The sequence below is a fragment of the Manis javanica genome, chromosome 1 (genome assembly GCF_040802235.1).
Source record: "Manis javanica isolate MJ-LG chromosome 1, MJ_LKY, whole genome shotgun sequence".
In the NCBI taxonomy this organism is placed as follows: domain Eukaryota; kingdom Metazoa; phylum Chordata; class Mammalia; order Pholidota; family Manidae; genus Manis; species Manis javanica.
This window is the reverse complement of record NC_133156.1, coordinates 101,127,340-101,154,679: the sequence shown is the minus strand read 5'-3', so window position 1 is coordinate 101,154,679 and position 27,340 is coordinate 101,127,340. Positions and strand designations below refer to the sequence as shown.

The 27,340-nt window shown below is 35.3% G+C and overlaps 1 protein-coding gene across 4 annotated transcripts in view; it reads left to right on the top strand.

Annotated features, from left to right (window-relative positions):
* The window catches only part of CWC27 (CWC27 spliceosome associated cyclophilin), a 213,946-nt gene that overhangs the window by 23,459 nt on the left and 163,147 nt on the right, over window positions 1-27,340 (top strand). For all 4 annotated transcript variants that reach the window (XM_073235715.1, XM_037013614.2, XM_037013611.2 and 1 more), the window contains exons 4-10: window positions 1,533-1,676; window positions 3,051-3,149; window positions 3,756-3,859; window positions 5,712-5,781; window positions 15,208-15,287; window positions 16,236-16,266; window positions 24,987-25,135. In XM_073235715.1, the coding sequence (XP_073091816.1) occupies window positions 1,533-1,676; window positions 3,051-3,149; window positions 3,756-3,859; window positions 5,712-5,781; window positions 15,208-15,287; window positions 16,236-16,266; window positions 24,987-25,135 (677 nt within the window). The remainder of the gene's footprint in view (window positions 1-1,532; window positions 1,677-3,050; window positions 3,150-3,755; window positions 3,860-5,711; window positions 5,782-15,207; window positions 15,288-16,235; window positions 16,267-24,986; window positions 25,136-27,340) is intronic.

Genomic DNA, 27,340 nt, shown 5'->3' with positions numbered 1-27,340 from the left:
ATCTCCAGTACAGTCACATTTCAGGTTAGAACTTCAATATATCAATTGACGGGGTTGGCAGGGAGGGGGGCGGTGGGCATAATTCAGTCCATAGCACAATTCATTCTAAATTGTACACAATAGACATGTAGAGCACAACACGAAATTGCAAGGGGAACAGATGAAAGAAGCAACATAGAAAATGTTATTAAGAAGTGTGAGTATTAATCAAGAATAGGTTAGTGATTTAGCTGTGAAGATAGATCTAAAAAGAAAAAAGATTTAATGTCATAGTAAAGATATTAAGAATAACAGTGAATCCAAGTGAAAGCTGAAAGTTAGCCATTAATTATTTATTTATTAATCTGATGGTACCAGTATCCATTTACTGAATGAGTGAACATCAATAGCTCTTAAAATATAGGAGTTTTTGAAGACTCAGTGTTTATACTAATGGGTTAGAGTGTCTAGAGTTTCCTTTGATTTTTGCTGGGTCAATGTGTGATTCTTGAGGAAAAAAAGATTTGAGCTGTATGCTTTAATTTCCAGATAATAAAGGCCTTAGAAAATATGGAATGATAATAAGAAAGTCTTAAATGTCACTGTTAGACTATTTTATGTTTTATCAAATTTAGATGTCTTATGGTTTAGAACCTTCATCTAGTAGGAATCATTCCTTTATTATTGTGTGTAACAGAATAGCTCTTTTTGACAATTCCTTTCTAAATTGAGATTTTTGCTTATTATGTTCAGGTAATACAGTTATCTTGTTAAGTTTTTCAATTAGGTTATTTTTAATGTACTATACAGAGTTACTATATTTTGAGTTAAAATGTCTTAAGAATTATTTATTAAGGAAAAATAATTTCCTTTCTGAAAAGCATTGATTTTATATAACCTGGCTGTATTATAAACAAGTCTAGTATCCAGTCTGGATAGGAATTCTGTTAACTAAGAGACTAATGTATATGTTATGTAGCCCTACCACAGCAAGAAACCACCTTAGGAAGGCTTGCCTCTTCTCTTTTGAAAACTGGCAAATGGGACCAGTGCCAGTTCAGAGAAGATTCAACTTAGGACATTAAAAAACACAGTGAACACCTAACACAATCATAGTCAATTCCTTGAATTTAAAAACAAGAAGAAATCAATTGCTTCATTTAGAACAGGGTAGGGAGGGACAATAGTTGAAGACTCCACAATAATTCAAAGGTACTACACGCTTAGATGACTTTGAGGAATGGGAAAAATAGGGGAATGACTTAGAAATCCATTCCCCTTTGAGTACCCTTCCTCTATGCAGGTAGGTAGTTTTCCTCAAAATAAGCTAAATTTGTGGCTAAATAGATTTAGAAGATACTTACAGGCCAGTGAAGACAAGTTGAATAGCATTGAAGAGATAGTAAATATTGGATTTGATTATATTTGAAAATCAGTTAAATAAAACTTCACCATTTTTTATTGTAAATTGTATGGGAACTTGCAGGGTAGCTGAATATGGAGGGCCTTATAACTGAGGTCATTTACTAAGTCCTTTCTTTTTTATGCTTGAGGATGAATTCCACTCACGGTTACGTTTTAATCGGAGAGGACTGGTTGCCATGGCAAACGCTGGTCCTCATGATAATGGCAGCCAGTTCTTCTTCACACTGGGTCGAGCAGATGAACTCAACAATAAGCACACCATCTTCGGAAAGGTTTGTGTCCAGTTATCTTGGGCTTCTAGGATACATATGGTCAACTATCCACGAGCTGCCTTCATTGAAATATTCCTGAGGACAGTTACTTAATATTTCTAAAAATGATGGAATATATTCCTGTTTTAATGAACTGTGAGGGCCCACCTGAATTTTTGTGTGTCCCAAATAAGTCATCGGTTTTGACTTTAAAATTTTCTTTTTTCTAAAATCATGCTAATGGCATTAGCTACTATGTTACCCAGCTGATATTTTTGTTACATTTTTAGAAGTACTCTTAGGTAATGACATTTAGTAGTTTAAAGTTTATTTTGTTAATGATGAATTCCCTTAAGTTCAAAGTGGAAGTTATGTTAACATTAAAACTTTTTACCTCAAATATTACTTTGAATGGTACTTATCTAATCCTCTTATGTTTAGCATCATATTGGGGAATCTATTGCCATAGAATTTTCAAGTTTTCTTTAAAAAGAGGGTTCTGAAGGTTTCTCCCTTCTCATAAATAGATTCCCATCTGGTTTGTCTTAGGCATGTTGGACATCACTAGAGTATCGGCTCCCTCTGCTGGTTCAATAAGAATTGTTTCCTCATATCCTAGGCAAAATTGGATTTTGCAATGATGAAAGGGAAAAGACAAAGTTGGCACAGCTGGGAAATCGGTGTTATTTTCAAACTTTTGTAAAATGTTAAAGGAATCGTTCTAAAAAACATGTGATACAGTATTGTTGCTAATATTTAACAACATGGGTTAAGATATATGCACTGACATATTTGAGCTACTCAACATAGGTTATCTGATATTCATAGACTTTTTCCTATTATTAAAAAAAATGAAAGTTACAATAAAATGAGGTTTAGGTTGCTATTCTGCAACATTGTTTACAATTGATATTATATAATTTACACATTAGACACAAAGTATAGCATAGTGCTGAGAGGTCAGAAAGGCCATCACTGTCAACTCTGTAACTTCTTTGAACCTCAATTTTCTTATCTGGAGGAGGATAATGATAATACCTACTTTTTGTGGGAATTAAATGGGAGAATGTCTCTAAAACATTTACCACGTCAGTTGGCCTGTCATACCCTCTTCTAAAGTTTAAAATTTGTTATGTGGCATTACGTTTTTATTTTTAATAAAAATTGACATTAAGTATATATTGAAAATACCCAAAAAACCTTACATAGGGGTTGAGCTCCATCTGTGCTTTTCTCCCTTAAAATGAAGTTGCTCTATTTGCAGTATTTAATGCTTATGCTCTTGTATAACAATGTGAAATCCCCTTTTATTTAAAAATTTTTTTCAAAAGCCCTCCCTTATTTCAAAGAATGAATATGATAATTTGCAACTAGGTTCTCTTTTTTATTTGATAGGTTACAGGGGACACAGTATATAACATGCTGCGACTGACAGAAGTAGACATTGGTGATGAAGAAAGACCACGTAATCCACACAAAATAAAAAGTTGTGAGGTAGGAGCATGATTATTAGGAGGTTAACAACACTTAAATGGTCATTTAAAATAAGTTGATGATTAATATTTTTAAACTAATGAAGCCTTTATACTAAATCAAGTCACAAAACTCAGATTTTTATCACAGTAATTTAGGCACAATTTCTGATTAAGAATTTTTTTCAATGGAAAGCTTTGAATTCAAATATCAATGAATGAAAAGGTTTGCTCATCCTAGAAAGTTAGAGGAATTAGTTTATTTAGCTCAGTGAAGTGACTTCCTAGGTAATTTCTGAGTGATCTTTCATTGTTGAAGCAAGGTCTTTAAGAGCATTTGATCTGGAATCAAAATATCTAAATTTGTCTCTCTTAACTGTATATTAAGTTTTCCCTGAGTGTTTTTCCCATTTGTAAGACAGGGATAAAATTTAATAGGGCACAGAATTATTTGGAGAATACACAAACTCATGAAAGTGGAAGCAGTTCATGTAGTAAATATATCATTATATTTATAATGGCTATATAAGGAAAAAATGCAATGTATATCAACACAACTAAATATTATTTTAATTTTTGTGAAATTAAAAAAAATGGAATAATGTTTTCAAAATATTTCTTTTCATAGGTTTTGTTTAATCCTTTTGATGACATCATACCAAGAGAAATAAAAAAGCCAAAAAAAGAGAAACCAGAAGAGGAAGTAAAGAAATTGAAACCCAAGGGCACAAAGTAATCATAGCAGAACTAATTTTCTTCATCTTGAAAAACAGCATTGATTGATTTAGTTCATATTGTATCCTTTTGTAAAAATTGTTTACTTGCAAAGGAGAGGCCAGTTTGGACCAGGGAGATGTCTGCATTCTGAATATGTTTTTTTCCTAAATGTGCATTTTCTTGTATTCCAATATAGCATATAACTTAAAATTAAGCCAAAGAAGTATTGTCTCAGATATCTGTAATAGAAAAATATTTATGATCATTATGGCAATTATTTATGTAAATGGTTGAGATTTTTTTTTGTTCTCTTTTACTGGTTTTTCAGTTAATATATGCTCAGTATAAAAAACTTGACAACTAAAGTATGAATGGTAATGATATAATGAGATGGTTACATAATTTATTTAACTTTTTCACTCCTTTTTTTAGTACTATTAAAAATAATCTTATAAATATTTTTAGACATAAAGTTGTGTCTGTGTTCTGGATTAAATCCTGAGGATAATTTTCCAAAAACTAGAAATTTCTTTTCTAAGTAAGTTTTAATATTTTGTGAATAATACTCCTTACATTATTTTGTCTGTTTTATTAAAGTGGATATCAGAGAGTTAGGTTTCAACTTACTCTTTTACTAATCCATATTAGGGATTTTATTGTATTTACAAGTGTTAAATTTAGACAGTTCTAAGTATAATCCTGTCCAACCCAATTAATAAGAAACAAAGTTTATTAATCTTCCTGAGTTTCAGTTTCCCCATCTTGTAAAATGGAGATTATAATAAATGCAACACCTGGTTGTTATGAAGATTAAAAGAAAAGGGGAATTTGAAAACACGTGATAGTGTAGGTATTCAATATATAGTCATTTCTTTCCTTGGCATCCCACAATGTACGTTAAGTTGCTATAAACTGTCAACTATGAGTTAGACACTTTAATAAGCAGTTTATGTCTTAAGTCAAAATAACTTCTTATGTAGCTTTATATTTGATTTCCTTTTATTTTTTTGTTTCATTTACTTTGACTAATTTATCTCTGGGTGAAAGGTCACTGTCACTGTATTTGGACACTATATTTTATTACTGTGATTTATCTTGACAACAAGCCCAGAAGTTGGGTGTTTTGCTTTTGGGTTTCATTCTGAGCAAATGGATTAGGGATGATGTGACAGTCATTGATTGCATCTAGGTTTGGAAATAAAAATTCTCCCTTTGTTGCCAAATCTTTTATTTTTCCAATATTTGAGAAAGAGTTTTAATAACATACTATTTATCTCCCTTGGGGTGTGTTTGGTGTGAAGACTCAGAGAAGACAAACTTAGTTTTTCTCCCCATGGCTATGGCTATTTTTTTTTGTTAAGTTTATTGCTTTTAATTTTATTTGACAATTTTGTGTAACTTACTAATTTAAAAATATTAAGATGTATTTTGACAGACACTAGATTAATTGCTTCCCATTAGTGCTCTTGGGGCTATATATTTATTAGTTTTTCAGAAGTCTCCATTTTGCTAACCAGTTTTGATAAATATAAAAAGCTTAATTATTTCTGTAATGCTTGACTTAGTATATTTAATGCTAGCGCTCAGGATGGGGATGTATTTTTGGTCATTACATTTGTTTAGTATATGAAACATCTGTGGTCAGAGACCAAAGCCTTAATATTATGCTGAAAATATAATACATAGTATATTTCTGCTTAATACTAAGTCATACTGTCTATTGTTAAATAGTCAGAATGTGTTTCTTCTTGTAGATGCTGTTCTGTTGCTTTGAAAATAGGATATAAATAAGTTTGGTTTAACTTTTCCTTCCTCATTTTCTCTCTTCCATTCTTTTTCTCCTTCCTTGTTTCCTTTTTTTGATTAGAAATTTTAGTTTACTTTCATTTGGAGAGGAAGCTGAGGAAGAAGAGGAAGAAGTAAATCGAGTTAGTCAGGTAAAACTCTAATTTACCCTTTGTTCTGAATAGTAAAAGAAATTATTGTCTATACTACATTTATTTTTTTGTCTCCTGCTATACACGGCTCAGCACATTTTACTTGGTACACATCCAGTAAGTGTTCATTGAACTATTTGCAAAATGACTTGTGTAATGTTGGGTCATTAGTGAATAAGACAAGTAATATTTGCAACTTCTGAGATGATTTTTCCTAAAACATTGTATTTTTTTTTAACCTGGCATTTTTTTTTTAATCTTTTAGAACTAGAGTTAAAGAATGATTTATCTTTATGACTTGGATTTTAACTGCTATTTGTTTAACTGGTTTGCTAGATGATAATGATTATTATCATTATTACAATAAATAATTACAGACCAAAGTTCTTATAATCATTTTAATATTATTTATTATCTATTCATTTCATTAATTTTCATTACAGCCCTTTAAGATAGGTATTATAATTATACCTGTTTTATCCACAAATAAATTAATGTATAGATAGTTTATAATTTGCTCAATCACATAACCAGTAAGTAGTAGAGTGGGGATTTGAACCTATATCTCACTGTAAAATCCATGTCTTTGGGTTGTATATCGCCTCCTAGCTTTTTGCCCTACCAGTGCTTCCACTAGACCTTTAAGGGTGGTTTACCTCAATATCCCTTTTATTGTAATACTTGTTGCTGAAACATCTGCAATTCCAGAAATCAATAGTCAGAGAGGTTAAGTCATTTGTCTAAGACCATGTAATTAAGAGGTGGAGAAATCAGAATTTTGAACTTAGGTTTCTGTAACTATTTCAGTCTCTAATATGAATTTGAATGCTATGCAAGCTGCCTCCTTCAAGCCCAAGCCATCTAAATAAAAGGCTGGAGAGAAATTTCACCAGTAGCATAGTCGGAAGTTGGAAGGCAGGCTCAGTGCAATTGGCTTACTGTCCTGCCCTAACTCTCATAGATTCCTGGATACTTGAGTGACTTTGGAGAGAAGGGTAAGAGAAAGTAGTTTTGCTGTCTGTCTTTTTGTTGAATTAGATTTCTGGTCTAAAGTTTTGTTTATGGTTTTTTTTTTTAATTGACCTTATTAGGACGCAAGTTTGAATTTTTTCTATTTATAACAATAGCATGTCTTAAATGTTTAAAGGTTATCTTTCTTCTGTTTATGATTGCACAAAGTAAAAATATGTATATATATATATTTAAGTTATACTGAATATTGAACTTGATACTCCAAAAGCAATTTGTGTTTGCAACAAGGTTGAAATGTGAAAGGATACCACCATTGATGGTGATAGCTTGTTGTTTGTTTGCTCTTAGACCTGAAAAACACTTAAGAAAGTAGAATGATTAAGTAAATTCTTTCTTCTTTGCCAAGAAAATGGCAACCCACAGTCCATTATTGAATGAGTAGTGTAACCCTTGTATTGTGTCACCATATTTCTCTCATCTGACTTTTTAATGAGGGTACTGTGTGATAAAATGACCAAATGTTTGTTTCTGACTTTTAAATCTCTGTCTCTAGGCTGGTTTTCTCTAATCTCTGTCTCTACTCTTCTTTTCTCCAGCTGCCTATTGGACATCTGTTTGATTATCTCACTAGTTACCCTGGCCCTGGCCAAGGCTTAATTCATTATCTTTTCTTCCCAAATGTCTCCCTGTTCTGTGCCTTCTCTCTCTGTTCCCTGGCATCAGTATCCAATCTAATCAAAAGTCAGTTCTGACTTTTCTCTTATTTTTTTCCTGTGCAACCAGTTAGTTGCACTGTTCTACCAATTTTTCATCTGTGGCATATCTCAAATCTATTGTTTCCTTTTAATTTATTTTGCTACTACCCTCTCCAGGCCTTCATTATCTCTAGCCTGGGCTTCTTCCATAGTCTACAGACTGGTCTTCCATTTCCCTCCTCTTCTCTCCATTTATTATTATCAGAACAGTCTTCCTGAGGTCTCTTAAGACATTGCGGTTGCTCTCTTTTGACTTTAGAAATAAGGCCAAATTCTTGGCTTATCATTTCAAACCTCTGCTTTCATGACTAACCTTCACCAACTCTGTCCTTTAGCTGTGTACTGCTTAAATTTCCCTACTGATAAAAATAATTTGTGCACTAAAAAAATTAAATTCGTAGGCCCCATCACAGACCTGCCGAATCAAAATTTCGGGAAGGGCCTGGGAAGCTGTGCTTTAATGAATTCCCTAGAATTCTTATCACAGAAATGTAGGAAACACTGAGTTAGCAGAGCTGAACCACTTGCTGTTCTACCTAGATGCCTTGTATTTTTCTTTTTTATGTCTTTCTTCATATTCTTTTCTCTGTCTGAACTGTCCTATCCCACTCTTGGATGTCAAAGTCGTATTTATTTTCAACACTTAAAATACCATCTTTTCTGTCACTTCTAGTTTTTCTTAATACTTTCTTTTTCTGATTTAATCTGTGATTCTCCTTTTTAAACATATCCTCTTAGCTTTATTACACAAGAAACATGTGACTGTTCTCATTGTATACTACTAAAACATACCTTTTCTTTCTGCCTTATTAATTGTGTAGAGTTCTAGGCTGTCAGTTCCTTGATGGTAAACTTTATGTCATCTCTGAGTGGCAGTGTGTTGGAGAAACAGCATGGATTGAGGGTCATACAGATTCATATTGGCACTTCACTTTCCACTTAGATACTTTCTGACCTTGGAAAACAGACTCTTTGAAGTTAATTTTCCTTTTTGTAACATGAAAGTTACCCCATTTAGAATCGTGAAATAAGGATGTAGATAGTCCTTAATTTGGTGTGTTACACAATCTTTTTTTTCAGCATCTATGGAAATGATCACGTGGTTTTTGTCCTTCTTTTTGTTGATGTGGTGGATGATGTTGATGGATTTTCGAATGTTGTACCATCCTTGCATCCCTGGAATGAATCCCACTTGGTCATGGTGTATGATCCTTTTGATATATTTTTGAATTCGGTTTGCTAATATTTTGTTGAGTATTTTTGCATCTACGTTCATCAGGGATATTGGTCTGTAATTTTCTTTTCTGGTGGGGTCTTTGCCTGGTTTTGGTGTTAGGGTATGTTATACAATCTTGAAAAATGTTTTTGAAAGTCAAATGTCTTAAAATAAATAATATACTCTGTGTTATAATTAGTATTTTATTCTCAGAGAGCTAAAGAATATCAAACAGTCTCTAACAGATCGTGATTGCTATGCATTAGCTGCTGCCCTCATGGTCAAGCAGTCTAGAGGGCTTGCCCGAAACTTCACCAGGAGCAGTTCAGCTTTCTGGAGTAGGAAGGCATGAGCCAGTACCATTGGCCTAGCACCCTTCCTGAACATTCCTGTGGGGTCCTGGATAGCAGGTTTAGCAACCTTGGGGAATGTGGGTGTACACCTGTACATTAGGACCACCAACAACCATTCTCCACGTGTGAGTGGGTCTTGTCACACTGTGCAGAGTCTTTGGCCTACATAATTTAGCTCTTCTGTCTGTTTATATAATAGAGTCATGGATAAGTTTAGGTTGAGAAAATAAAAAACAAATTGTCGAAATGTATTGGCTAGGAGGAAGGAGATTTCTGTAGAGGGCATGAGATAAATTCTAGAGAGAGTTGAAATGGAGGTATGGTTTTTGTGTGTGTGTGTGTGTTTGCTTTTGTACTATTCTTCAGAATGTGAGCAATCTTCAAATACATTTTACCTCTTGGGTAAATGAAACTTTGGCAAGAAGAGGAAAAACTAGTCCAAATATTGAAAAAGCATGACCAATAGAATATATTTTTAAAAATATGGCCTTACTGTTTTAAAATATATTTTGTAAGTAGAGCGAAAGTTAAGTAAGTGTCTTTTAAAATTCTCAATTTCAATAGTTACATGAAATAAAATATTTCTAGAGGGTTTAAAAATAATTGTTTCATTATTCATTTCCTTATCAAGTTTCTTTTTTCAGTGACTCGACAGTGTTAAGCTTCATTCCAGAACCTAACATCACAAGTTAATAATTGGTAAAGTCTGAACTGAGGCTCTACTTTATGTGAAAGGAGAAATAAGAGAGTCCCCTCTGGTTTATGGATTATCAGTGTGGGATTACAGACACTACTTCACCCCACTCATTTATTCATGACAAGGTTCCTCTCCCACGTGGGTTAGCTTTCATTCATTATTTATTTCAGTATCTTTTCTCCTACCTGATAAAATCTCTCTTAGAATAATAGAATTTTATAGCTCAAAGGGATCTTGTCCAATTTCCTTTCTTTATAGATGAGGAAACAGAGACTGTGGTTAAGTGACTTGCCAGACTGACTTCGTTTCCTTTTTGATAGGCTTGCATGATAGGCAAAAATGTCTTGAGTTTAGGAAAGCACATTGTTAGAGCCTGTCATGATATTCTTGCGGACAACATGAGGAAATGTGAGCTAGGAGATAGTATAGTCAGATGGGTTTATAGCTGGTTGAATACTTCTGCCCAAAGAGTGTTTTGCTGTCCTCCTGTGCCTGATATTTGAACTAGTAAGCTAAAAAGTAGTAGGAGTACCTGTAAATTCTCTAACGTAGTTTAATGAAATCAGCTGAATATGTGTAAGACTTAATAACCTTTAAGCCCTAGATGAATTACTAAGAGTAAGGTCTCCAAAATAAGGAATTTAACATTCTTTGCACGTTGGGGGAAACCACATCTGCAGCATTTTGTTCTGAACACGTAAGAAGGATACTAACAAACTAGATGCATCCAGACAGAGGGAGGGTTGTGAGGAGCAGGGGGATGATGCCAAAAACCATCTCACATGGGGAATGCTTGAGGAACTAGGTATACCTGGGAGAAGTAAAAACTAAGTGAAAATGTGATCCTAGGCTTCAAATATTTGAAAGGTTTTTATTGGAAGATCTCTCCCTTCATATTGCTTCCTTAAATAATAGTTTCATTCAAGTGGCTATATTGGCTTAAAGTTTACTCCTGAATCTTTCTATATGACTTAAATATAGATGTCAGAAAAGAGTTTTCAAGTGAAGGCTTACAATCAGAAAAGTAGTTTTCATGAGGCAAGTTAAATGGTAGGTCCGTTATAAAAACACGTATGCCACATTTACAGTGATAAACATACTGTTTCTCTCACTACAAGATAGGTTAACATTTTTACCTCAACTATACGAACACTTTTTCTTACCCAAAGCAGACAAATACACTGCTTTTGAAAATAAAGTAAGAATGTTTTATCCTATTCTCCTTTATCCTATGAAATTAAAGTTTCCCCCGAAGTTGGAAGGTCAGGGTGGACATGGGAGGGAGACATTTTAAAATGTTTTGCTCTATTAAGTTGTATTAAGCTTTAATTTATTTATCTTTCTAGTTCTTTATGTTTAACTAATTTTTAAAAGTTGTTAATATATTTGCATTAGTTTCATATTTCTGCAACAAATTAAAATAAATTTATTGGCTTAAAGCAAAGCAAATTTAGTATCTTACAGTTCTGGAGGTCTGAAGTCCAAAACAGGTTTCAGAGGGTTAGCTAGTGAGGTGCTGGCAGGGCTGCCTTCCTTCTGGAGGCTCTGGGGAGAAGCTGTTCCCTTATCTTTTCCAGCTTCTAGAGGCTGCCCGTATTCCTTAGCTGGTGGCCCCTTCCTTCATTTTCAAAGCCAGCGATAGCGAGTTGAGTCTCGTGCTTTATCATCTGTAACTAACTGTGCTACCTCCCTCTTTAACTTGTACTCTTAGGATTACAGTGGACCTACGCTGATAATCCAGAAAAATTTCCTCATCTCACAAATGCTTAATTTATCTGCTAAATCTCTTTTGCCATGTAAGAGTATATACTCACGGGTTTTGAGGATTAGGATGGGAACATCTTTAGGAGGCCATTATTCTGCCTACTGATCTATTTGTAATTTAACCAAACTCTAGATAATATATCTGATAACAGGGATTAATTGGAGTTCATTTTTAGTCCTAGAAGGTAGAACTACGATTGGTTACTTGGTTGGAAATTAAATGCTGAAATATTTTCCCCCCCATTTAGAGAATTGTCCTGTAATGGAAACCACTTAAAAAGGGATGATTTTAATGTGTATATAAGGTTATAAGTTCCTTTTGGGTGTGGAGACCCTGGTTTTAGTAGTCAGTGGTGATGTCAAGGAGATAGCTGCTTTGGGTGGGAGACTACATTAAATGGTCTGTAAATATTTTTTTTTTACTATTAAAATTTTCTGGTTCTGTGCTAAAGGTCACAGATAATAGATTTCAAGAGAGATTGAGATTAATAGACTGATTTTTTTTACGTATTGCCTCATGTATTGTGGGGCTGTCAAGTTTAAAATCTGTAGAGCAGTCCAGTAAGCCAGAGACTCAGGGAAGAGTTGACATTATAGTCTTGAGTCCAAACTTCACTGTGGAAACTCAGGGAGGATTTCTGTGTTGTAGTCTTGAGACCAAATTGCTTCTTCTTTGGGAAACCTCAGTCTTTGCTCTTAATGCCTTCAACTGAGTAGTTAAGGCCCATGTGCATTTCGGCAGATGATTTGCTTTACTCAAAGTCTGCTCAAAATTTTAGTGTTAAAAAAAAAATGGTCTCATGGCAACATCTAGGCTGGTGTTTAACCAGACACCTGGGCACCATAGCATATAATTAACCATGATACAGAGCTAGTTAGAGACTGAGACCCAAACCTACCAACTTCTTGATCAGTGTTGTTGCTCTGTATCACTATGTCTCTTGTTTTCTTTCTACTTGTACCCTGTTTGGTTTCCACTGTTTCATTGTCTATTTGTTCTTGGGTTTGAAATGACAGATAATAATGTAATTTTCCCATATCCTCTTTGATGTTCATTTTTTAGATTTGTTTACAGACAGTTTTGGATTTATTATGGAGCTCCTTGCACTGAATTCACTAAACATATGTCCTGTTTTGTTCAGCAGCTAAACCCTTTAAATAGCTGCTTTCGTGTCATTTAAAAAAATGTATTTTATAATATATTAGGTGTCTTTATTCTAAAATCTACCTGATGTTATGAATAAAAACCTTAAAATAGGTCATTCAGAAAGAACAGGCATTAGAGAGAAATACTGAATCATTTTTACCCTCTAGGGGACGGGCTCTGAATTTTTTCAGTTCTATAATTGTTTTCTCTTCCTTCAGAATGCAAAGTCTCCTGCAGCACACAGAGGCATCTAAAAATTGCTTTGAGGATGTATTTCTCTGATAATTTAATTTAAAAAGTTAACTAAATTTGAGATTGGTAATCATTGTTCAGATTAATCCACAGTTTCATCCTATTTTTAAGTCTTACTTTAAGTTAGTAAAAGATGAGTTTCCTTTCCCTTCAAGCTGTTTTAAGCTTTGGGAGATAAAAAAGAACCAGTATTTTTAAGATATTCATTAAACCAACAATTATAAACTAACATTTACAAATAAATGAAACAGTGTAGCTCATAGATGGGCCAAGAATTTAAGGGAGCTGAATTCTAATCTTAACTCCTGTTATTTACTTGTGTGACTCTCATCTTCTGATGTGTTAACTTAGAGTCTGGACTGGAGGGCCTGATGTTTGTGATTGTGATTCTATGCAGGAGCCATATCAGGAGAATTAACAAGGTAATAAGTCTTAGACTAGGTAAAGATGAACACTGATGGCTTAGAGATGCAGGAAGAAAAAATTTTAGGGAAGGAAAACATGAACAAAAGATTTCAAATTTTATTCTGGTTTAGGCCATTTTATGTTCACTTGTATGCTTTGACACATACCTCATTAAATTCTCTTGTGTGAAATAGGCATGGTTGTTATTATTATTCATTTTGTAGGAAAGAGTTCTGAGGTCTGATGAGGTCATTCTGTTTTCTCACATGGTACAAGTTTTGGATGAAAATCCTTACAATTACTGAATATTAGATAACTCATTTGGTCCAACTGTCTTTCCTTTCTCCTGAGTTCTTCCTACTGTACCACCTTCTGTTTTTGGAACACTTTTTTTTTTCAGCTTTCAGTTTTGGACAGACATTATGAAGTAATTAGTTGATGTTTTGCCTTTTCATCACTCCTTGGTTTATGTAAGATTATTTATGTAAGATTGGGTAAGATTAATTGCATAATTCAGATTCTCTGACTTTTTAAAACTACAGATAAATAGCATCTTTAGATTAACTGGGCAAGGTTTCATTTTGTGAAACTAGACTATAAGCAGGTTTTAGTTAATTAAATCTTTAAAATATGGATAATTCCATGTTAATACAGAAATTTAAAAATCTATTATTTTCATTATGGAAATATATTTCAGAAGTTACACGTCAGCCTCAAAGTAAAAATCTATCCAAAATTCTCAAGATTGTTAAACAGTGGTGAACTGAGCTTAAGGGAGAGAAGCATTTTTACATCTTGGTATCTGAGATTTTAAAATTTCAAAATTAATACAATTATTTCTAATTCTAACTCTAGCCTCTTACTGTTCACTCTTACATGATTGGTTAGGGCAGTTCCTGTCTCAAGATACAAGGCGTAAATTTGTTCTCCCATCCTGCGGAGGGGAGTCTGAAACCAGGCCAGTGTTCTGGGTCCATAGTGGCCTCTAGGAAAGAAAAATTGATACATTTGGATTTTTGGTATTTTTTCAAGTAGACCCAGATTTATATCCTAGATCCTCTACCACTGATGAGCTTTGTGATCTCTACTAAATTAATTCTCTAACTCTGTATTTTCTATCTGTAAAATGGGGCTAATAATGCCCTATATACTTTTATTTGGGGAGGTAAGTAGGTAAGGGGTAGGAATACTGTATTGTAGCACAATGCCTGGCACAAAGTATACGCTTAATAAGTTACAATAGTAGTAGTTGTTATTTTATAGTTCTACTTCTTCTACCTTCCTGTGCCTTGTTTCCTTACTAAAATGTAGATTTGTTGAAAGCATGAACTTTCAAATTAAAGCATTTAGTAAATATTTGGTCATTGATGAGTTGTCTGTCTTGACAGCCCCTCTTCATCTATGTTTTCAGTTTGCTAAGCAGTTCCTCGTAAGTGCACTTACTGGTTCCTAGGTGCCTTTTTAAAGTGATTCCAGGTAGATAGACAGTGTATTTGAAGAATAATCATGTGCATTTATGGGTATTTTAAATTACTCTTGTGATCTATCATCTAAGTTTTAATATATGAGTCAAAAGTTAATTAGTTATATGTAAATTATAATAGGAGTTAGTGTTTGAAAACAGTAATCAGTAAGCTTTAAGGATATATCACTTTTGAAAGAAAAGGTGTTTCTAAAATAATACTTTCAGTCAGTGGGAGAGTAAAATTCTTATTTATAAAGCTTTACTTTATACTGAAATTTTCAGGAACACATATCTTTTTCTAACTACATTGTATCAATACTAGATTTTATGTAAGTCTGTTAACCTGTCCTTTTGACGACTTCCCCCCCAAGTCATGATTATGTCATACATTCCTTTCTAGAGCATGAAGGGAAAAAGCAAAAGTAGTCATGACTTGCTAAAGGATGATCCACATCTCAGTTCTGTTCCAGCTGTTGGAAGGTTAGTATGGTGCTAGTGTGATCCTGAGTTCTTATTTTCTGGCTCAGATAATTTTCTTGCTTCCTTTTTGAGTAAACACTCTGTTCATAAGTCATGTTTTCAACCAGCCAAAAACCTAAAGCATTTTGGTAGTGGAGGTGGTAGAGCTTCTAGCATAATGGAGAGAACATCCTTATTGCTTTCACTCTTCTTGCTATCTACCTCTGTTGAACTAATTAAATTTAAAATCGTGAGATAATTTGAATGCTAGGAAACTGTTTAACAGTTTAATGATTAATTCAGAGGTGCTTTGCTAACTTTTTTCTTGAATCATTTTTGTCTCTGTTGGTATCATGGGTCAGCAAATTGGAGTTGAAGTGTTTTGTGAAGAAGTCACATATTTTGGGCCAATCCATGAGTACTATTTCTTACATATTTCAGGAGTTAACCAAAAATTGACTTACTGTCTTTGTTGCTTCTGCTTAAGCAGGGAAGATGTCTTACTGTTTATCATAAATGCACATGACATACTGGGCCATTGTCTCAAAGGGGAACATACTGTTGCACTGAGTTTGGTTACCTTTACAAAATTCTGTTTCAAAATGATCTTCTCTTAATATCCTGTATGTTAAGGATTTTGTTTCTTCAACCAGAATACATCCAGCAAATAGAAGAAATTATTTCCTGTAGCCTTCTTTTCATAGAAATAGCCCTGTTTGCTTTTTTTCAATTAATTCTAGTGAACTCATATATATATGTTAGTGGAGCATACGTCTTATTCTATTCATAAAAATGACCCCCTTTTAGAATGTTTCCATATGCTTTACAATGCCATTCTGAAATTCCTGAAATTGAAACAAATTTTTGAACTATTAATTCTAGCAAAATATTATAAATTTTGGACTCTTGAATAATTTTATTAGTTTCATTTTGAAGCTAAATTTTACTTGTTTTCTTTACTTTTTGTAGTGAGGAAGGTGATGCAGCAGATTTGACTGATGTGAGTATTAATTTTAGTATAAATAAAGTTTGAATGATTTATAGACAATTCAGAATTTTTACAAAAAATTAATTTTTTTTCCTTAGAAGGTAATATATCTTTTATAATTATATATGTAAAATTTCGAAAAAAATAGATTTGAAAAATAACTTATTTTGATACTGGAATATTTCCTTCCAAGTGTGTGTGTACATGTATATTTCCCTACAAAATTGAAGTCTTACATATGAATTTCTAACCTGTTTTTTCTTCCTCTCATGTAATACTACTTGAATACCATAATTCGGATGTCATTGATTTTATTTTATTATGTTAAAAGTTTAAATGTTGCATGGGCATCCTACATGTTATATGGCAAATGCTTGTGACAGTCATTTATAGCAGTATTTCTTTATACACACATTTTAGAAGATCTCTTTCAAGACTGTAGTGATCTTTCCTTATTAGTTGTACTTGCTACTAAAGCTGATAAAATAGATGGCAGAGTTTCCTTTATATATAAGGATCAAGTTTTTCAAGTCTTCCACTTTGCTACTTTATGTAAAAACCCTTTGATTTGTGCATTGTATAATTTGGTAAGAGGTACATGACTTTCTATACACGAACAAAACTTCATCTGTTACCACAGTCAAACGAGAGGGTTCCCTCTGACTATACACCATTAAGGAAGGATGAATATCTAACCTGGTCAAGAAAACTTTCTTTGAAGAAGTGATGCTGTATTGTATCTTATAGGAGAATTAGAAAACTGAATCAAAAAAGAAAGTGGTGATGGGTGGGGTTTCTGTAGCTCAGAGAACAGCATATACTAATGCATGGTAACAAGGTGAGATTATACCCTATTTAGAAAGTACATGCTGAGATTACATTCTAGAAAGAGCCTGCCTGTGCAGAGCAGGGAAAATAGTATTGAAAGTAGAGGGAACTGCACATACAAAAGTCTTCAGCCAGAGAGAATTTGGTGTATTGCAGGATCTTAAAGCAGACCAGTGTGACCAGAGTGTAGTGAAGGAAGAATAGGACAAGGGCAGAGAGCTTCATAGGTCATGGTGAGGAGTTTGAATTTCATGCTAAAAGTAATGAGGAACAGTTGAGGGGTGTCAGTTAAAAAGAAGAGTCCTATGTTCAACTTTGCATTTTTGGACATCACTATTGGCAATATTATAGGGGATACATTAGAAGAAATGAACTATTGGGAAGCTATGTTAGGAAGAGAGTTTGATATAAGACCACAGCTGTGAGATGGGAAAGAGACTTGAAAGAGGTCTAAGTGGTGACTGGTTCCATACTATAAGGGGAGGGAGAAGGAGGAGTCTGGGACAACCACAAGGTCTGATTTGGGCAACATCATAGATTTGAGGAAGGGAGAAAGATGAAAAAGAATGTGCTTAATTTTGTACATTGTGAGATTCAGATAACTTGGAAACATCATGTGACCATAATATGGCTCTGGAAGATAGACCAAGGCCTAATGTAAAAGTGTAGATTTGGGGGGGATTGCTCAAGATGGCAGTGTGAGTAGAGCGTCAGAAATCTCCCAAAACCATATATATTTTTGAAAATACAGCTATTCCTAAAAAAGAGACCAGAAGGTACAGTACAACAGCCAGGCTACATCTACATCTGCAAGAACTCAGCATCTCATGAAAAGGGTAAGATACAAAGCTGTGACCCAGTGGGAGCTGAGCACTTCCCCCACCCCAGCTCACCGGTGGGAGGAAAAGAATCAGAGCAGGGAGGGAGTGGAAGCACAGGACTGCTAAATAACCAGCCCTAGAAATCTATCCCAGGAGCACAGACACACATCACATGGTGTACTGGATATTAGAGAAATGGAAAAGTAAAATCCGAGATGGAGACTGCAAGAGGGCCCGCACAGCCAGCTCCCCTGGGACAAAAGAAAAGCTGGTGCTTTAAAAGTCTTATAAAGGGAAAAGGGTTTAACAGGTGGACAAAATCTTCCTGGCACACTCAGCACAGCAGGCTGGGAATCTAAGGAACTTAAGGCACCCTAACCCCCTGGGTGGCAATGCAGAAGCCACTCACGGCAAGAAGCAGCCTGCTGTTCATTCCCCCGCACCACCACTGCGGAGCAGCCAGGAAGCAGCCCCACCCACAGCAACCACATAGAGTCTCCTTCCAGAGTGCAGCTAACCGGGCCAGACCCAGGGGCTACCCCCACATGCAGCTGCCCAGCACAGGCGGAGGAAGCTGGGGCAAGGTTCTGAAGGCATGAAGGGGCGCCATTCTCCCAGGAGAACACACCTGGCATGTCTGCTACCCCCCACAGTGCCCTAGGCAATCCCAAGGGCCACCCTGCCCATGGAAGCTCAGGTGATTAACCCAGAGACTGCTCTCTGTGTGTGGGTAACTGGCACAGGCAGCAGAGAAGGGCAAGGACCAGCAGGCAGGAAGGGACTTTGTTCTCCCAGCTAACACATGCACCACCTGCCGGCTATCACTTCTATCACCATGAAAGGCAGAACTTGGTACAGTAAAGAATTCAAACAACCCCAGAGACAGGGCCTGGAGAGGGAGATATAATTCAAAATAAAACTCATAACCATGCTTATGGACCTGCAGAGAAATATGCAAGAACTAAGTGATGAAGTCCAGAAGGAGAAAACAAATGAAACAGTCAATAGAAGGACGTAAGAGCAGACTGGATGAGGTGCAAGAGACTGTTAATGGAATAGAACTCAGAGAACAGGAATATAGAGAAGCTGAGGCAGAGAGAAAGAAAAGGACCTCTAGGAATGAAAGAATATTAAGAGAACTGTGTGACTAATCCAAACGGAACAATATTCGCATTATAGGAGTACCAGAAGAACAAGAGAGAGAAAAAGGGATAGTAAGTGTCTTTGAAGAAATGATTGCTGAAAACTTCCCCAAGCTGGGGAAGGAAATAGTCTCTCAGACCTTGGAACCCCACAGATCTCCCAACACAAGGGACCCAAGGAAGACAACACCAAAACACATTATAATTAAAATGCAAAGATCAACAATAAGGACAGGGTATTAAAAGCAGCCAGAGAGAGAAAAAAAGATCACCTACACAGGAAAACCATCAGGCTATCATCAGACTTCTCAACAGAAACCTTACAGACCAGAAGAGAATGGCATGATATATTTAATGCAATAAAACAGAAGGGCCTAGAACCAAGAATACTGTATTCAGCAAAATTATCATTTAAATTTGAAGGGGGAATTAAACAATTTCCAGATAAGCAAAAGGTGAGGGAATTTGCCTCCCAAAAACCACCTCTACAGGGTATTTTTAAAGGGACTGCTCTAGATGGAAGAACTCCTAAGGCTAAATAGATGTCACCAGAGAAAATAAAACAACAGCAAAGAAAGCAGACCAACCAAATACTAATTAAAGGCAAAAAATAAAATCAACCATCCACCAAAGCAGTCAAAGGAAACACAAAAGAGTACAGAATAAAACTCCTAATGTATAAAGAGTGGAGGAGGAAGAATAAGAAGGGAGAGAAAGAAAGAATTGTCAGACTGTGTTTATAATAGTGTAATAAGTGAGTTAAAGTTAGACGGTTAGATAGTAAAGAAGCTACCCTTGAACCTTTGTAACCACGAATCCAAAGCCTGCAATGGCAATAAGTACATATCTATCGATAATCACCCTAAATGTAAATGGACTGAATGCACCAATCAAAAGACACAGTAATAGAATGGGTAAAAAAGCAAGACCCATCTATATGCTGCTTACAAGAGACTAACCTCAAACCCAAAGACATACACAGACTAAAAGTGAAGGGATGGAAAAAGGCATTTCTTGCAAACAATAGGGAGAAAAAAGCAGGTGTTGCAGTCCTAGTATCAGACAAAATAGACTTCAAAATAAAGAAAGTAACAAGAGACAAAGAAGGATATTATATAATGATAAAGGGGTCAGTCCAACAAGAGGATATAACAACCATAAATATCTATGCACCCAACACAGGAGCACCGACATATGTGAAACAAATACTAACAATTAAAGGGGAAAATAGAATGCAGTGCATTCATTTTAGGAGACTTCAACACACCACTCACTCCAAAAGACAGATCCACCAGACAGAAAATAAGTAAGGACACAGAGGCACTGAACAATACACTAGAACATATGGACCCAACAGACATCTACAGAACTTTACACCCAAAAGCAGAATACAGTCTTCTCAAGTGCACATGGAACATTTTCCAGAATAGGCCACATACTAGGAGACAAAAAGAGCCTCAGTAAATTCAAAAAGATTGTAATTATACCAACCAACTTCTCAGATCACAAAGGTATAAAACTAGAAATAAATTGTACAAAGAAAACAAAAGGCTCACAAACACATGGAGGCTTAACAACATGCTCCTAAATAATCAGTGGATCAATGAGCAAATTAAAACAGAGATCAAGCAATATATGGAAACAAATGACAACAACAGCACAATGCCCCAACTTCTGTGCGACACAGAGAAGGCAGTTCTACAAGGAAAGTATATAGCAATCCAGGCCTATTTAAAGAAGGAAGAACAATCCCAAATGAATAGTCTAAAGTCACAATTATTGAAACTGGAGAAAGAAGAACAAATGAGATCCAAAGTCAGCAGAAGGAGGCACATAATAAAGATCAGAGAATAAATAAATAAAATTGAGGAGAATAAAACAATAGAAAAAATCAATGAAACCAAGTCTGGCCAGGGGTTTATCTATTTTGTTTATTTTCCAAAAATTAGAAGAGGAGGGAATACTTTCAAACTCATTCTATGAAGCCAGCATCACTCTAATACCAAAACCAGGCAAAGACCCACAAGAAAAGAAAATTACAGACCAATATCCCTGATTAACATAGATGCAAGAATACTAAAAAAAATGTTAGCAAACCAAATTCAAAAATACATCAAGAGGATAATAAACCATAATCAAGTGGGATTTATCTCTGGGATGCAAGGATAGTACAACATTTGAAAATCCATCAACATCACTACATCAATAAAAAGGACAAAAACCACATGATCATCTCCATAGATGTTGAAAAAGCATTTGACAAAATTCAACATCCATTCTTGATAAACACTCTCAACAAAATGGGTATAGAGGGCAAGTACTTCAACATAATAAAGGCCATATATGACAAACCCACAGCCAACATCATACTTAACAGCAAGAATCTCAAAGCTTTTCACCTAAGATCACAAACAAGACAGGGATGCCCACTGTCCCCACTTTTATTGAACATAGTACTGGAGTTCCTAGCCATGTCAATCAGACGAAACAAATAAATACAAGGCATCCAGATTGGTGAGGAAGAAGTCAAACTGTCACTATTTGCAGATGACATGATATTGTACATAAAAAACCCTAAAGATTCCACTCCCAAACTACTAGCACTAATATCTGAATTCAGCAAAGTTTCAGGGTACAAAATTATTACACAGATATCTGTTGCTTTCCTATACACTAATGATGAACTAGCAGAAAGAGAAATCAGAAAAACAATTCCATTCACAATTGCATCAAAAAGAATAAAATACCTAGGAATAAACCTAACCAAGGAAGTGAAAGACCTATACCCTGAAAATGAGAAGACACTCTTAAGAAAAATTAAAGAGGACACTAACAAACGGAAACTCATCCCATGCTCTTGGGTAGGAAGAATTAATATTGTGAAAATGGCCATCCTGCCTAAAGCATCTATAAATTCAGTGCAATCCTCATCAAAATACTAACAGCATTCTTCAACGAACTGGAACAAATAGTTCAGAAATTCATATGGACCTACAAAAGACCCCAAATAGCCAAAGCAATCCTGAGAAGGATGAATGAAGCAGGGGGGATCTCACTTCCCAACTTCAAGCTCTACTACAAAGCCATAGTAATCAAGACAATTTGGTACTGGCACAAGAACAGAGCCACAGACCAGTGGAACAGAATAGAGAGTCCAAATATTAACCCAAAGATATATGGTCAATTAATATATGATAAAGGAACCATGAATATACAATATACATGGATATACAGCTAGTGTTGGCAAAATTGGACAGCTACATGTAAGAGAATGAAACTGGATCATTGTCTAACCCCAGACACAAAAGTAAATTTGAAATGAATCAAAGACCTGAATATATGTCATAAAACCATAAAACTCTTAGAAAAAAACATAGGCAGAAATCTCTTGGACATAAACATGAGCAACTTCTTTATGAACATATCTCCCTGGGCAAGGGAAACAAAAACAAAAATGAACAAGTGGGACTATATCAAGCTGAAAAGCTTCTGTACAGCAAAGGACACCATCAATAGAACAAAAAGGCATCCTACAGTATGGGAGACTATATTCAAAAAATGGGCAGAGAATTTGAACATACACTTCTCCAACGAAATTCAGATGGCCAACAGGCACATGAAAAGATGCTCCACGTCGCTAATCATCAGGGAAATGCAAATTAAAACCACAATGAGATATCACCTCACACCAGTTAGTATGGCCTCCATCCAAAAGACAAACAACAATAAATGTTGGTGAGGATGTGGAGAAAGGGGAACCCTCCTACACAGCTGGTAGGAATGTAAATTAGTTCAACCATTGTGGAAAGCATTATGGAGGTTCCTCAAAAAACTCAAAATAGAAATACCATTTGACTCAGGAATTCCACTCCTAGGAATTTACCCTTAGAATGCAGGAGCCCAGTTTGAAAAAGACATATGCACTCCTATGTTTATCACAACACTATTTACAATAGCCAATAAATGGACACAACCTAAGTATCCATCAGTAGATGAATGGATAAAGAAGATGTGGTACATATACAGAATGGAATATTATTCAGCCATAAGAAGAAAACAAATCCTACCATTTGCAACAACATGGATGAGGCTAGATGGTATTATGCTCAGTGAAATAAGCCAGGCGGAAAAAGACAAGTGTCAAATAATTTCCCTCATCTGTGGAGTATAAGAACAAAGAAAAAAAATGAAGGAACAAAACAGCAGTAGACTCACAGAACTCAAGAATGGACTAACAGTTACCAAAGGGAAAGGGACTGGGGAAGATGGGTAGGAAGGGAGGAATAAGGTGGAAAAAGTGGCATTACGATTAGCAGACATAATGTGAAGGGGACACAGGGAAGGAGGTACAACACAGAGACGACAAGTAGTGATTCTACAGCATCTTACTATGCTGATGGACAGTGACTGTAATGGGGTATGTGGTGGGGATTTGATAATGGAGGGAGTCTAATAACCATAATGTTGCTCATGTAATTGTAGATTAATGATACAGAAAAAAATATGAAGGATGGCACAGTTAAAAAAAAGTTTAGATTTGTTTTTATGGTCTTGGTGGGAGCGAGGTCATTTATGGAAAGTGTGTGATCTCTAACCTGTTTGTCTCCCAGATCCTTTGCAATGACTAAAACTTTGAACCTTCTTCCCAGGAAATTAACTACTTCCACAAAAAAAATTTATGAATTTGTAGGGAATTGTTTCAGACCTTCTAAGGACGAAGCATGGAAGACCTACATTAGTGGTTATCAACTCTTGGGGCTAAAGAATTTCTTTAACATCCCACTGAAAACATTCACTACTTCTATCCATAGAGATTTGTTTCAGCAAGATTGGGATGAGGGCTAGGATTTTACATTTTGAAACAAGAAATCCATGTTTTATAGTCTTAAGGGCCAGACTTTGAGAACCACTGCACCAGGGGTCCACAGTCCTGTCTCATGACTCACCTGATCAAGTAATCACAGGAAAAAAAGATCCACTTGTGGTAGTTTCCCCTTCCCTTTCCCTCCTCCCTCCCTTTTTTCTCCCTCCTCTCTTCTCTATTAATACTGGAAACTCTCCTGGAAGTTGAAGATACAGCAGTAAGCAAAACAATCCAGAATTTTAGGCCTCATGGAGTGCTTCCTCTAACATGGGAGAGAGACAATAAATACATAAATAATTAAAATATATAGTATATCAGATGGGTGATAAGTGCTTTGGGGAAAAGAAAAACCAGGAAGAAGAGAGAATACTACTAGAGGTGGGCATGTGCCTCTGCCATTTTAATAGTGCAGTCAAGAAAGTTTCACTGAGAGGGTAACTTTTGAGCAAAGACTTGAAAGAGATGAAAGAACAGCAATGCAGGTCTATGGAATAGGAGTGTTTTAAGCTGGAGAGAACAGCATTTCCAAATTTAGCTAGTGTTGCTGGCCTCTCTCTGTAGGAGATTATGTCGGAGGTACAGATTGTAGAAGGTCTTGAGTTAGTAGAAGTTCCGTTGGAGGGTTTTGAGAAGAGGAGTAATCGTTATAACTTTGATTATAGGAAGAAATCTCAGCTTCTTCATCACTACCTCTCCTACCTGAATTAATACCTAATTGAGGTCAGTATGCTGGCCAGTTGCCTCTAGAAGCCACATTTCCTGCCAGGAAAGAATAGGAATGTAGGTGGATGTAATATCCTGGGTGATACAGAGGGAACAAATTCTGTCCTGCATAGAGGGGCTGGGTGTGAATTGAGCCAACGACCCTTGCTGGGGTATCCCAAACTTAGCACAGTTGGACTAGAGCAGACCCCAGGGGTATACCTAGCTGTGACAGATTCCTCAAGCCTTCGCTAATTCACAACAAAACAAAACACAAACCTGGCCCAGATTTCAGTGAGGAGAGTTTAGGATGGATCTCTGGAAGTGAAAGGGAAAATGGAATGCCCAGCAAATGCTCCATTTCAATTTTTATAGGATGGAGACTATGAGAGTGCAGAGCATGATGAATCTGTTGATGGTGATGAGAAGAACCTGATGAGAGAAAGAATTACAAAAAAGTTAAAAAAGGCTACAAGTGCAAATGTTAAATCAGCTGGAGAAGTGAACAAATCATTTAGCCGCAGGTGAGTCAATTATTGTGCTTCTAGGTATCAGAGTTTTTGTCTTTGTATACTTCATTTCCAATTAAGATTGAGTCCTCTTTTTAACTTACTTTTAATCTCAGTGGTATCATAAAAGAAATTTTAGCCAGTGTGTCATGGTGAAGAGTTGTTGAATTTTGTTACTCAACTTTTTATTCTCCTGAAATTTAACTTCACTGAAAAACTCCTTTGTGATTCTATTTCTATGACTTTATGGTATACATCTTCAATAATATTACTTTAAAAAATAATAGTGTTTGTTTTATTGGGATGGCCTACACTTGGGGATATGATAGATGTAGCTACTTTTAAACAACATTCTTTTTTTCTGTTTTGTTTCTCAACCTTATGTAGAAAAACTTAAAAATAAAAAGCATTTCCATGTTGTCATTGCTTAACTCCCTAAATTTTTCCTTTATGTAACCAGAAAATCAGTTCTCAGAAATTTCCACTCCTGGTGTAACCTTTTGCATTTAGAAATGGTATTTAGAAGTTATCTTAAATATCTTTTTTTCCAGCAACCTTCACGTGATGCTCAAGTACTCACTGTTGAATAATTTAATATAGATTAACTCAGGTCACTATTGACTAAAGATTTTGGTGTTCATATATACACTTATCCATCCATACATGGAGTTGACAAGCCTCTTATCAACTCTGTCACTTCCAGTCAAATCAGGTACATAATCAAGGATCCTTTTTTCTCTTTCATTCAAGACGTGCATTTTCTGATTTTTAAGAACTGTGAATTTTTAAATTATTAGGTTTATAATATGACAAAAAATACATTTTGAATTTTTAATAGATGAACCAAATATTTGTTATGTTTAAGTGCTTCTTTTTTTTTTAAATTTTTTATTAAGGTATGATTGATATACAGTCTTATGAAGGTTTCACATGAAAAAACAATGTGGTTACTACATTTACCCATACTATCAAGTCCCCACCCATAACCAATGCAGTCACTGTCCGTCAGTGTAGTAAGATGCCACAGATTCACTGTTTGCCTTCTCTGTGCTACACTGTTCTCCCTGTGATCCCCCCCACACTATGTGTACTAAACATAATACCCCCCTCCATCCCCTTTTCCCTCTCTCCCCACCCATCCTCCCATACCCCTCCCCTTTGGTAACCACTAGTTCATTCTTGGAGTCTCTGAGTCTGCTGCTATTTTGTTCCTTCAGTTTTGCTTCATTGTTATACTCCACAAATGAGGGAAATCATTTGACATTTGACAATCTTTCTCTGCCTGTCTTATTTCACTAAGCATAATACCCTTAGCTCCATCCATGTTGTTGCAAATGGTAGGATTTGTTTTCTTCTTATGGCTGAATAGTATTCCATTGTGTATATGTACCACATCTTTATCCATTCATCTACTGATGGACACTTAGGTTGCTTCCATATCTTGGCTATTGTAAAAAGTGCTGCGATAAACATAGGGGTGCATCTGTCTTTTTGAATCTGAGAAGTTGTATTCTTTGGGTAAATTCCAAGAAGTGGGATTTCCAGGTCAAATGGTATTTCTATTTTTGTTTTTTTGAGGAACCTCCATACTGCTTTCCACAATGGTTGAACTAGCTTACATTCCCACCAGCAGTGTAGGAGGGTTCTCCTTTCTCCTCATTCTCCCCAGCATTTGTTGTTCTTAGTTTTTTCGATGCTGGCCATCCTTACTGGTGTGAGGTGATGTCTCATTGTGGGTTTTTTTTTTTTCTTATACATTTTTTCTTTCTCATTGTGGTTTTAATTTGCATTTCCCTGATGATTGGTAACATGGAGCATCTTTTCATGTATCTATTGGCCATGTGAATTTCTTCTTTGGAAAATTGTCTCTTCATATCCTCTGCCTACTTGTTAATCGGGTTATTTGCTATTTGGGTGTTGAGGCATGTAAATTATATATTTTGGATGTTAACCCCTTGTTGGATATGTCATTTACAAATATATTCTCATGTTTAAGTGCTTCTTAAGTTCTTAACTCTGTGCTGTCTCATTGGCTAAATACAATTCAAATATATATATATATATATATGTATATAGATACATATATATATATATATATATACAATTTATAATTTAGCAAAACTGAATTTTCCATTAGAACTTAATCAAGCTTATTTGGCAAAATTTGCCATAATAAAATTTATAAATGTTCTCTTAAATTTTTTATATTTACCTCCTCCT